Source organism: Dermacentor andersoni, chromosome 10, assembly GCF_023375885.2.
Source record: "Dermacentor andersoni chromosome 10, qqDerAnde1_hic_scaffold, whole genome shotgun sequence".
In the NCBI taxonomy this organism is placed as follows: domain Eukaryota; kingdom Metazoa; phylum Arthropoda; class Arachnida; order Ixodida; family Ixodidae; genus Dermacentor; species Dermacentor andersoni.
In genome coordinates, this window is record NC_092823.1 from 60,246,199 (window position 1) to 60,259,391 (window position 13,193).

The 13,193-nt window shown below is 51.0% G+C and overlaps 1 protein-coding gene across 1 annotated transcript; it reads left to right on the plus strand.

The window, feature by feature from the left end:
• The first annotated feature begins 9,334 nt into the window (after positions 1–9,334).
• LOC140213454 (organic anion transporter 3-like) lies at positions 9,335–10,984 on the plus strand. The gene has a single exon (XM_072284690.1). The coding sequence runs from the start codon at positions 9,335–9,337 to the stop codon at positions 10,982–10,984; it is 1,650 nt and encodes a 549-aa protein (XP_072140791.1).
• Positions 10,985–13,193: the final 2,209 nt, after the last annotated feature.

Consider the following 13,193-nt stretch of genomic DNA (forward strand, 5'->3'; position numbering starts at 1 on the left):
GAACGTGCGGCAAACCAACGCTACCTAGAGGAAATTCTAGGTGGCGTTGAGGGAAGCAGGGACTGAGAAAAGAGGCGAAGCTTCGCAGACGAGAAGAGTAGGCGAAATGCGCGCTGGGCTGATCTCTTACGGCAGTTGCTACGGGTTATGCGTGCGCTGTGGAGGTACCGTGTTCTTTTTGTGAGCGTGTTGCCGAGCGCCGTGCGAGAAGGACGGAGCAGCAGCGCAAGCGGGTGGCATGACGACTGTTAATTGACTGACCTCGAAGTCGTCGCCAGGCGCCGGGTACGAGCTGAGCAAGTGCTGGCGCGAGGAGGCGCGCCGGCAGCAGCGAGCGAAGTGATTTTTGTGCTGTCTATTGCTTCGACACCAGCTGAGCGGCGAGAACACAGCACCCACAAAGGAATGAGCCATCTGGGGATCCCCTCAAGATACGGTGCGCACCGCTGAGCAAACTAGGCAGGAAGTGAGCCATCTTCTTCTTGAGCATTTCAGAAGACTTGGATTATCCCTTCGCCTCCGAGAATTCGACAGATCTCACTGCGTTTTTAAAAGTGCATACTGACGTTGCGTTTTTATTTGCGATTGACGTGCAGAGAGAGAGAGAGAAATAAAATACAGGAAAGGCAGGGACGTTAAATTGATGTTCAGGATTTGTTCTATTCTGTACCGTATGCAGAACTGTTAGAGGACGCACGCAAATGCATTGAGTTTAATGGGGCCATATCTTTTCAGAATTCAGGGTGGATTAGTGTGAAAAGGTTTTTGCCACTCATTGAGTTCTACCTTCGCTCCACAGTTGTCTCCTTTGAAACGGACATGCTCATTCAGAAAAGGGCATTTGCATAGGCTCTAGTGTTGCCCCAGTGATGTGCAATATATTTTAGAGCGCAGCTCTTTGGCGTCCGTTCCTGGGTTTCGCGTCGTCGTCGGCGTTGTCGTCGGCCTCGTAACCAGCTCCGCCCCCCTTTCATCCCCCCAGCGCTAGCAGCGACCGACTGATACCGCTGGATGCCGCTGACGCCGCTAGAGAGTCAAGATAACGTGACTGCATAGAACACCGTCGCCGCCATGCAGAAAGAGGAGGAAAGGGTCCCCCCCCCCCCTGTTCTTGTGTGGCGGATAGGGTGCTCTTCAGTTGCCGACGCGCCGGTTATTTCACGTAGGCCCCGGCACGTCGACGAATACGTGACCACCTTCCCACGGCTAGACCTGGTTCTTAGCGCTGCGGAAGCGAGGGTATCTTATTGTTTGTGTCGGCATCGGCGGCGTTGTCCCTGAAACCAACTCCGCAGCTGGGGTTGACTCACTATCGGCGTCAGCGGCATCAGTCAGTCGCTGCTATCTCTTCCCTCCTCCCTTTATCGTGTTGTCCGCTTGCTGCGCGCGCTTCTGCCCCCATCGTTTGCCGCTGGGTGTACACGCCGCCCCCCTCCCCCCTCTTCCTGCGAGTCTCCGGTTGTCAAAGCGCCGGCTCTAACTTAATTCCTGTCTTCGCTCCTCCTCCAATGCAACCCCTGTGCGGTGGCAATCAGAGAGCCAGATCGGTGGCGGCGGATCTGTATATGTGCACCGCCCGAGCCGAAATTGCCGCTGCCGTTCGCCACTGCGAAATTATCTGCCAGTTCTTTCTGAGCCATGAGCGAGACGACCGATGGGACTTTAATGTTGACATAAAGACAAACAGCAATTTCCTAACACTTATGCGGGAGAACATCCCGTTCCTCTCGCTCGTAACGCGTCCCACGGCTGTGACAACCTCGCGAGGCACTTGTATAGATCTCGTCTTTGAGAATCAAGCATTGGTGTACCAAGTCGAACATATATCAGTCTATTTCTCCGACCACAAAGCTTCCTTCATGACTGTCAAGAACTGTTAGTGGAGTCTTTGTTAAAGGAATACGTGTGAAAAATAAAAAAAAAAAAATTCTGTGATAGCGCATACATGTGTTGCTCGATTTCTTTGCCTCAATCTATCGAAAAGGTGAAACAGCTTATTTGCTGCGCTCAAATTTCGCATTAGGAAGTAACGTAATCGTCGGTAATTTTTTACCTTCTATTGACGGTGCCTTGGCATCCTCTGTTGACAATGGCTCAGTCCTACAAATTTTTAGGCATGTTGGCGGTTTTTTAGTGATTTTAGGAACTGAATATGCCTTGACACACGCCAGTTTCGTGTAAAGAATCATGTCTTTTTTTTAGAAAACTAGGGAAACGCCTTTCCTTTACCCGTGAATTGCCGGTAAACAATTGTTTGCAGTTTTCTTTATGTTAACATTAAGGGTTTAGGAGGGTGTGTCTGATGGATGTATCTTCCCAGAGCAAAGCAAGAATTGTTTCCTGATGGCTCCACACATCCGAAGACTGTTAAGAAGGGTATCGCCTCTCTTTGCCTAAAATCTCATTTGACCAATTCTTGGGCTCACATGGTTAAGACTAGCTTGAGAATTTAGATTGGCATACTTGAAAAGGTGGGCTTCCCATGCTCTGTCATATCTGCAGTGCGAGGGAGCCTATTACACAAAATAAAAGGAAGAAAGAAAACAGATGCAAGCCAGGACAAAGGCGTCCACAAGTGGTCCCCTATAGGCATCGCGGTCCGCACAACCTGAAAAAGGTTGTGGTCAAATATGGAGTGCTTGTTTCATCGGCCCCAAGAAAGCTGAGAGGATTATGCGCGCGCATCAGAAGCAAGAAGCAGCTCCAGTGCCATAAGAAGCATGGTGAGCCAGTTGTAGACTGTGCCGTTGGTGTTGTGTATGAAATCCCCATGAAATGTGGCCGGGTCTAGATTGGCCAAACGGGCTGGTGTATCAATGACAGACCATGGGAGCACCATAAATCGTTAGAAAAGGGAACTGGGTCACATTTGGCTCTTCATTGCAATGAGTGCAAGTGTAAGGCGGCCCTTGGTGGTATTAAGATCCTGGGCAGTAGTGGTGATAAGTTGGCACATGATGTACTGGGGTCCTTTCGTATTGGTAAAAAAGGGGAAGCATATTCCAGTGGCTTGTCTGTTGCGCTACGAAAAAAGGAAACTGACTTCATGGGATCTTTTTGTGATCGTAAGGACTTAATAGGAAACCGCTAAGCGTGACATGTTCAGCTCTGCTTGATGTGTTTGGTCAGTTGGTATTATTAGGCGCTGTAAGTTTTCCTGGGTGGTGTTTTACTGGTTTTTGTGTACTGCTGATTTTGTTTGGTTGTTTAATTGGTTTTCAGTGCTTTTGCTATGATAGCGCGACTCTGCTTTTCTACGATTACCTAATGTCGGTATTGATAACAAATTGATCACTGGGCTTAGGCGAATATAGATGTGAAATCCCTTGGAATATAGAAGGTGCGTGCGGCCTTTGGAATTTGCTGGTTTTTCCTTGCCGGTTGGTTGTGATAAGCCGATTGGGCAATGCTCATGTGACAGAGTGCCCTTTATAAATTAGAGCTCCGCACTGTCGTATAAATCGCTCGTAGGCCATCCTCTTTCCTGTCTTCTTCTATATTTCCTGTGTTCGTACTTTTTTGGCTGATTTTTGCTTAATACGTTCCGCTCTTCAACGACCCTCTTTCAGGCCGACATGGCTCACTGTAATATGCCGGACTTGGTCGGCACCGCTGTTTGAAGAAGCACTTTGACGCTGACCCTGCGCACTGGGCATGGACCACTTGGTCTGTGCTGGCCTTCGATGGGCCTCTTTGATGCAAACTTGGGTCACTGGGTATCTGCCAGTAGGTGTGTGCTGCGCTTGAATGGATGTCTTCGACACCAACATGGGTAACTAGGTATCTGCTACTGGGTATGTGATGATCTACACTGACGAAAACGATTCCTTAAATTTCTCTTGTACTGTGCGCAATCGAACTCGCGTCGGAAGGGCTCTTCAGGGAAAGCAGCCAGACACATCAGCGGGCTGCGCCACAACTGCAATGGGTACGTGCTGCTTTTCAAAACACGACTCCTTGCGCCAGCACTTTAGCGCGTTGCGTTATGAATACACTCGGTAAGCGCTGCGCTTCAATGAACTTCTCGCCGCCTGGAATCGCTGAATATGTGCCGCTTCGTGTGCGGCATGTGAGGGAACAATTCTCAGTGTTCTTAGGCAGCGGCGCCCCAAGCTTCTCGTCTCGGAGACCATGGCCGGACTTCTCGGCAGTGCTGCTAGATGGCGCAGCATGTCCAGAAAGCTGCTCGACAGAGGCGCCCGGTTGCATTTCTACAATTGCTAGTAGGTACAGTGGGGCGTGGCGGTTTTCGCGGCTCCCGACGTTTCTGCGCAGGCGCGAGTAAGAGCAGGTGCGAGAGAGAAAGTATCGTGGCCTTTGCACCTTGAATATGTGACTCTGCCTAGGCACTAAGGTGGAGATGTTTTTTTTTTGCGTGTAGCGTGCATTTGCCCCTAGGCGTGCCGGCATGGCGGAGTGGGGTCGAGTTTGTTAACGCTCGGATGCTGGCTGCCGGCGCGGTGAAACAGGGGAACCAGCGCGCACTGATACCTCATTTGACGATCGCTGCGTCCAAAGGTACGACGGAGAAACTTTCTCGCGCGTGCGGCGCTGGTGCTGAGTCAATTATGCCGCATTAATAGGTTTGTCGCGCTTTACGCACTCTGCCTTAAAGAAACAACAAAAAACAACAACGATTTCCCCGGGGGAGCAATAGGGGCCATAGCAGAGCCCGACCCTGCTCTCCTGGACTGTTCAGAAGCATTTTTGAGTGGTCCCCTTTTAGTGAAATAAACGCACAGCGTCTTAGCAACCACGGTTTAACGCAATTGCTTGGTGTCACGCTGTGGGGGTTACTGGCTTACCGTCTCGCCCACGTTAGGTTAGGTTAGGTTGTTTTTAGGTTAGGTTTACGTTAGCTTCGGTTACGTTAGGTTAGCGTAAAAAGCGTTAGGGTGCCGCGGCGTCTCAGCGGTTACGCCATGCGGATTATTGTCTTTGCGTCTCGGCCACGTTATGTTACGTTTGGGTAGGTTAACGTTACCTTAGGTTGGGTTCGCGCTAGGTTAGATTAAAAGCCGGCGTGGCGCGGCCAGTTCTCACAATGGTTACGTCGTGAACATTACTGTCTTTCTGTCTCGGCCCCGTTAGGTTCTCTTAACGTCAGGCTAGGTTAAGGTTAGGTTAGGTTAACTTAGGTTATGTTAGCGTAAAACGCGTTAGGAAGGCGCGGCGTATTCTTATAGTGGTTGCGGGGCCGTCGAGTGTCGCCAGCACCCTTTCAGCTACTCGCGTTCAACCGCGGCTGCTGTGCCTTCTACATTTTCAGTATATGCGGATCGGCCTCTTCCACGGTCCCTACTGCTGCCACTGAAACATCTGCGATGTTATTCACCGGCAGCGCGGGCAGCGAGCGTCCGAGCGTAAGCAAACTCGAGCCTACTTCGTAATGCCTGCACGCCTAGAGACAAACGCATACAACAGGCGCTAACAAACTCCTCCGTAGCGCCTACGCACAGTCATACATTCAAGGAGCAAAAGACCCCACATTTTCTCTCTCGCACCCGCTCTTACTCGCGCATGCGCGCAAACGTCCGGCGCCTGCGCAAGTGCCACGCACTGCTGTGCTTACTAGCAATTGCAAGTACGCCGCCCGGTCGCCGCACCACGCGTCTCAGCGTTCGCAGGCATCGGTGCGCTGTGCATTTCGAACGCCACGCGCAGGCTTCGTGGCGGTGGCGCTAAATGTTGCCGACTATTCTTAGAGAAGCACGCAAAGGAAGTCTCACTGCAGTACACGCCCCACAGGTAGCTCGTTTCGACGGCAGCGATACGTTGTGTCGCTATATTGATTCAATATAGAGTTGGGCTAATGTGTGTTGATGCAATTGTTGTGGCTTAGCTACTAGTGACAACAAACGAAACAAAAAGCTTGGGATGGGATAGAGCGCTACACTTCGACTGACGAACTTTATTCATATGACAATGCGAAGAAGCCACCGTATGCTCAAATAAATGCAGTGACAAACGCATGTACGAATGTGCCACATAGGAGAAAACCAAATGCGCAACCAAGCCGATAAGCTCTCATAATAAGCCATTACAAGGCATTGAGAAGGTTAATCGTGAGCCTTGTTCGCGGTAGTAACCATGTCACAGCAAGTGCGTCAATGCTAACGCATTACCGTAGACTGTCATCGTGAGATCGAGAGCTCTGCTTCTAATGCTAGCAGCATTCTTAAGGTGCTTCAGACATTCTTGCTCTTTCTCTCTCTGTGTGGTGTATGGGTTTGTGTGGGTGCTTCAAACATTTTCTCTCTTTGTCTCTGCGTATGTGTGTGTCCGCCGTCCTTCCGTCCTAGCATGTCTCTACCGATTTTCCCCGACCCACTGCAGCAAGGTGTCGACTAACTGGCTCCACTAGGTAGTTGTGGTCGTGAGGCCGTAGCTGTTGCGTCTTAGCCTTTCCTTGATTCCTGGCTTACCATACTGCTCTCGTCATGATGTCGTTCTCAGGCCAATGGCACTTTACTAACGCGGTTGTCATGCCATCTTCGTTATTGCGTAGTATCTCACAGTTGCCTTAATTCATTTGTTGTCAAGCCATCGTCGTGATGCCGTCGTAATCCGTGAAGAGTCGTCATTTCAGCTTCGTGATTTGATTCCCTTCATGCTGTCATTGTCACACAGTCTTCTTCGCACATCTGTCCTCATCCGATTGTTCTCATTCCGTCGTTGTCACGCTGTAGTTGTTAAGCCGTCTTCATAATTTCTAAATCGTCATTGCGCAGCCTCGTTCATTGGTCATGCAGTTATTGTAACACCGATGCCGTGGTGCCGTCATGGTTGTTGCATCGTCATTCCAGCTTCGTCATACGATTGTGGTCATCCGTAGTTGCGTGGCGCCATTGTCGTATTTTCGTCGTCGCCACACAATAGTCTTCACACCGTCGACGTCACAAAGTTTTCGTGTTGTTGCCCCACTGCCGCCGTACTCACGCTGCCGTTTTATACAACTGTCATAATTTTGAAGCGTCAATCCGAATGTCGCCACGCGGCCGTAGTCATACGCACCACATTCGCAGTTTTAGCGATGTCATTCCATCGTCGTCTGTTTCCTCGTCCCACACTCATCAAGCCGTCATGGCCATGGCAGATTGCGGCGAGCTAGTCTGAAAGTAAAGTGGGGGTGATCGCAAAGACAGTGTATATCGTAAATAATCATCATCATCATCATCGTCGTCGTCGTCGTCATCATCATCATCATCAGCCTGGTTACTCAGCCTCCAACTACCCCGGTCATGTACTAATTGTGGCGATGTTGTCCCTGCAAATGTATCGTATATAGCGCGATGTATATAGGATATAGCGATAGTTCATGGTTACTTCATAGTAATCCAAGGACTAATACCAGATGACTGTACGACAACGACCCATATACGACGGAGGAATGACGACGATTGCATTACGATGATGACGTGGCAACAATGGAATCACCACGACAAAATGACGACGATGTAATGACGACGACGGAATCATCACAAATACGCAACGACGACACAATGAGGTCGACGATGTCATAAGGCGGTATGAAAACCATAGGATGACAACGCTGGAGGGGCGATGACAGCACGAAGACATCATGATACTGACGCTGGTATGATGGCGATGGCCATATGCAGCAGGAATGAAGAGGACGGCGTGTCGACAATGGGATTACGATGGTAATATTACAACAGTATGCCGGCCTCGGCATAACATTTGTATGAAGATGGAGGAATGACGACGACTCAGTGACGACGACACAATGACGGCGACGGCAAATCAACTGCGGCTTGCCGAGAAAGGATTGACGACAGTGGAATGACCACGATGTAATGACAGTGGCTCTGTTACAACAACGCAGTGACAATAAAATGATGACATACTACAGACGATGGAATGATGACGACGACATGACTAGGACGGTCAGAAGTTTGCGGCGCAGTGATGACGATAAAACAACGCAGAGTGAGGGAGTGAAAAACTTTACTGAGCTCTAGATTCGCTTATTCTGCGGTCTTCAGATGGCTTCGTCCATCTTCTTGCACAACGGTCGGTTGCCCTTAGTCTAAGGCTCCGCTGGATGCTGCTGCCAGTTCTGCTCGCTGAATCAGACCTTCTTGGTCGACCCCGCGATCGCTGGAGAGCACTCCCTCCCATTGCTCCGCACTCGGGTTTGGTATAACGGGTACCACGTCAATCTTCTGGCATGCCCACGTTATGTGATACAGCGTGGGTGTTTCGTGGCACCAGGGGCATTGGTCATTGTATTGTGCGAGATACATTTTGTTGAGTATGTTTAGGTTCCGGTACGAGCCCGTTTGTAGCTATCTCCACGCGGCAGAGTGCTTGCTCTCTGCTAAGGGAGTTGTGCGGTGGTGAATGCCGCTTTCTGTAGCCCCAGTAGCAATTTAGTGTCGCCGAATAGTCTTGGGGTACAGGTTCGCTCCCCTCGAGGTCGCCTACGTTGGATGCTCGGTAATAAGTGCACTCTCGAGCATGTTGTCCGCCTCTTGGTTCACTGCCACTCCCGTCTGTCCCGGCGTCCATGCTATCGTATGCTTAATTGGGTCTTCTTTTGGTTGTTGTGTTATGTTGTCTCCGGAGCGGAGTATGCAGAGCGCTCCGTGCCCTATTCTGCCGCGTAGGTAGTTGAGCACGCACAGACAACGCAGAGACAGCGGCAGAGGAATGATCAAGATGGAATCATCACATAGGTATGATGACGAATACGTATGGACGACACAGGGACGACGACGCTGTGACAAGAGGGTATGAACCATACGTGATGAAATGACGACGATTGCATGGCAACCACGGTGCGTTGGTGTTGAAGCTGACGTCCTCGCTTGTGTTCATCAACTGCCTCCGTGGGCTGCCTCGATTCGGGTTGTATCCTGTGTTTGTATGCACCATACCCGCTACCGTCCAGTCGTGCAAGACGGCAGTTTGCAGCTAGCGAAGATGACAATCATACAACAACACAGGAATGTTCAAAAGTAGGCGTAATAAAGATAGGGGTGGCGTACTGTATGGGATCTAATGGGCAAGATAGCAGGCAGCAAAAGCAGCGGCCATGTCGAAGGAAGCGCCAAAGAGAAGTTTGCTTTAAATGGCAGATAGACTATATGTCACAGTTGATCTTTAGAAATGTGTTCAAGCTTAAAGAAGACAGGCTGTACATAGCAGTAAACGTATTCATTGGCATATCAACGAATTAGCTGATTGCTGCAGGCCTCGAGGTCTGATCATCATCATCGTCGGTATAGAAGGCACGAGCAGTCACCTGCGCACGCAGAAGAAGAGCAAGCGAAGAATGCGGTGATCTGTAACGACGCGGTCAGGCACTGCAATGCATACATCTCACCGCCGTTTTACCGACAAAGCTCACGGCGGTTCTTTCGGACACGTCCGGGAGCAAGGACGCAGACCCTCGGAGCTCACAGCCGAGAGCCTGGTCATCTACGGCAACGGTGCATTCCAAGGGCTCCTGGTGGCGTTCGCACAGGTTGCCATGTTTGTGTCCCACACTACGATGTCGGTCCAGGCGGGGACTGCAAAGTCATTATACTACTGGTGCCGGCCCCCGTCCGAGTACTCGTACATGTCCACGGCGCAGTGGTTGAACTCCGGCATTCCGCGGGGGCCCGATGGCAGCTACAGCCATTGCTCACACTACGAGCGGCCCCGCTTACCGGATTCCATGCCTAGAGCCGCCGAGGTGCCCTGCAAACACTGGACCTACAACATGACCTCAAGCGGCTACACCGTAGTCGAAGAGTGGGACTTGGTCTGCGATCGCATTTGGATCTTAGGGCTCGCCCGCGCCATCTTGCTGTGCGGGAGAGCCGTGTGCGTGCCTCTCATGGGGCTCGCCTGTGACAGGTACGGTCGGCGACCTGTGCTGCACGCGTCAGTCGCCGTACTTTACTGTTCATGCGTGGCTCAGTGCTTCACCTCGACACTGAGCATTTACGTCGGGCTAGGCTTGTTGCAGTCAGCGTCCTCTAGTGTCCTGGAGCTCACCACTAGCATCCTGCTGTTCGAGTCAACGCCTCTACGTACACGTGAGGGGTTTGTCGCGCTCGCGGCAAGCGTCCCTATGATGCTCGCTCCAGTCTACTACAAAGCGGTGTCCTCGTTAGCGGGCTACTGGAGAATCCTGCACCTGGCCGTGGCTGCGCCGTCAGTGTTACTAATCATCTTTGTATACCTGACTGGGGAGTCCCTCGATTGGCTCATCGCCAGCGGCAAGCTTGAAGACGCCGAGCGGGCCGCACTGTGGGCAGCGGAACTCAACCACGAGGAGCCTGAGGTTGTTAAAAAACGGCTGGCCGGAATCACGGCTGGACTAGCAGGGCTGGCCGAGAGACCACTGAGACCCGGAAAGTTCGGCTTCTGCGCCCTTTTCAGCGGACCCAGACGCTACGAGCATTTCATCACTTTCGGCTGTTGGTTCACCGTGCACGTCGCCTACTTCAGCCTGCCCGTTGATCAAGTCGGCCAGCAGCTCCACGAGCACACATGGACCCCATTGTGCCTTAACATGCTTGGAATGTCGTCGACGTATTTCATCACCAAGAGCTGTGGTTACCGTGGCCCGCTCGTCGTGCTGTCGCTCTTGTGCGCAGCTACGGTAGCAGCACAGTTAGTTATGACCACCTATGGTCTGATGGTTCCATTGGCGTGGGCATTCAGGCTATCATATGTGGTCTTCCACATGTCCTATGTCTTCCTTTGCATCCATACAGTGGAAATTTTCCAGACGCGAATGAGGAGCATGGGCTTTTCTTTCGCCTTCATGTGCGGCTCCCTGGGCGCTGTGATGGGGGCCTTCGTGAAGTACATGGAAAGGGTGCTGCCACTACACCTAAAGCTCATCCCGAGAGGCCTGATTGCGGTGGCCATCGCAAGTTTTTACATAGGTCTCGTACTTGCACCAACAGATGCGAAAGAGGAGTCGGCTGTGGTTCCCAGAGAAGTGGCTTTCGGACGCAAATGATCAAGCTCGCACGTTTCGTTGTACGAAGAAAGTGAGCAACGGCGGCTATCGGTGCACGTTGGCGAAAAGACTAAAAGTTTTCAACGTATACCAACAGTACCGCCGGTTTAGATTGTTCCAGATCTGCCACCAGCCATGTATTTGGCATATAGAACGTGTTCCTTTCTCCTAGCTATTTGTGCAATAAACGTGCCTATATATGGTTTGCATTTTGTAGATTGGAATATATATTTGTACCAATATGGTTATGATAGACGAACTTTCAGCTCGCCGGAAACGCGATATAGGTCTTTTGAAAGGCAGTGGTTTTCTTTTTTACGTTGCCTTTAGCTGCGAAGGATAGCCGCTTCGTTTGTAGGTTGGGCAATAGGGTGTGCTACACTTCTAGAATAACGAGTTTTTTACGGAAGTCGTGTATTTTTTCTGATGCTAAAGCACGAATTATTTCAAGCCTTTGGATGCGCTGTCGCGGCGTTTGGCAAGTTGCCCTAGCTCCTGCCTGCACTCCATAAAACGTTTGCGTGGGTTTCCGCTGTGATGGATGACAACCAGTCTGCTGTACATTTGTGGAACGTTACTGAAATCCACATCCGTCCACAACTACACAAAGCCGAGGACACTCATAGGGCGACCGTTAAGAGCCTAGCGAGCTAGTGATGATGATGCCACAGATTCGTCACCCCTCCCCCTATAGATGCAAAGGCGCTGGAGGACGGCGCTGTCTCATTGAGTGCCGCCGAGGTTCAGTTCGCGGAGTTGGAGAGTCTTCTCTATGTCCTTCCCATAGTCCTTGACGGGGCGTTACTCTGTCGGTGTCGCACAATTCCGGAGCCGAAGCATTCGGACGTCGCCATTGGTCATGAGGCCGCCGTTTTGTTCCTTGAGCTGCGTCCACTGTGACCAAGCGCTTTCCCCTTAAATTGCGCACGACACCAAGTATCCATCTTTTCCCATGGCTGGAAAGTTCGAGTCCACACACGCTGTTCAAGCTGCCACTGCTTCTGACGTTCGGTGCACGGCTCTGTGTTTGCTGCTGCGGTGGTCGGCGTGATGCACTCGAGCTTTGTTCTTATTTGATTTCACAGCAAGATTTCTGCTGGTGACTTGCTTTCCTTCAATGGCGAGCGAACCTAACGGAACAAAAAAGTATCAGGCTTGCGCGGCACAGGCAGCACAGTCACAGCGTAAGCTTGAGGAGTGCTTCCATGGCAGCGCCATTTTCGGCAATACGTGAGGACGTGCCGTAACATGCACCTAAGGGCAGATACAGGTGCCCAGAGTACGTGTCGCACATGTCGCATCCATTGACCTCTGACACTATACAGCGGTGTTGATGATGATGACCATTTGTTTGTTTCCCCTTTGAAAAGAGGCGGGGACAAATATTCAACTCATCATCTTGAGTTGACCAGGTCCAGCTACATGAAGCGTGCAGCTGCTACATGCAAGTGCTACTTGTCCATGCTACGCGGCGCGCATCTCACATCCCGTGACGAGTGGCCCGATGCGATGCAAACGATGACAGTGATGATAATGACGATCATTTATTGACATCCCCTCGCAAACGGGGCAGCGACAAACAGTTAACTAGCCTGCTTGATTTAATCAGTTACAAAATACGTATTTTCCATCCTGGAATTGTTGTAGATCTGCTTGGTCTTCTTTTTCTTTAAGATGTAGTCCTGCGTGACATCAAACTCACGTTGGCGCAGCGTGCGGTAGACATGGGGCTGCAGCGTGGGCTGTCGTAGACGGTGACGAAATACCCAAAATCACGGCCTCGTCACGCACACGAGATGCAAGTACGGCTGAAGAAGTCGCAATAGCGCTCGCTTGCACTGGTACACAGGCGAATATAATCATTAGCGATCGCAAAACAGCTATTCGGAATCTTTGTAAAGGAAGAATATCGGAGGGAGCTAGACGCATACTTCTAGGTAACCCAACTATTAGAAAAATATCCATTATATGGGTACTCGCGCATGAATCTGTCCCAGGCAATGAGGCTGCACGCGAGCTCGCCCGAGCTATCTACCATCGGGGTGCGGCGCAACAGCCCCGAGACGAGGGTGTAATCACATATCATGAAATCACTGAACATTACAAACTTGAAAGGTGAAACCTCGCACCGCAGGATTGGTCACTGTCCTACAACGAACGAGTATATGGAGGTGATTGCAAGCCGGTAATTACATCCGCCAATTTCGGG

Bases quoted from the DNA above. Each gene is read 5' to 3' on its own strand.
- LOC140213454 (XM_072284690.1), top strand. From the start codon at position 9,335: ATGCATACATCTCACCGCCGTTTTACCGACAAAGCTCACGGCGGTTCT.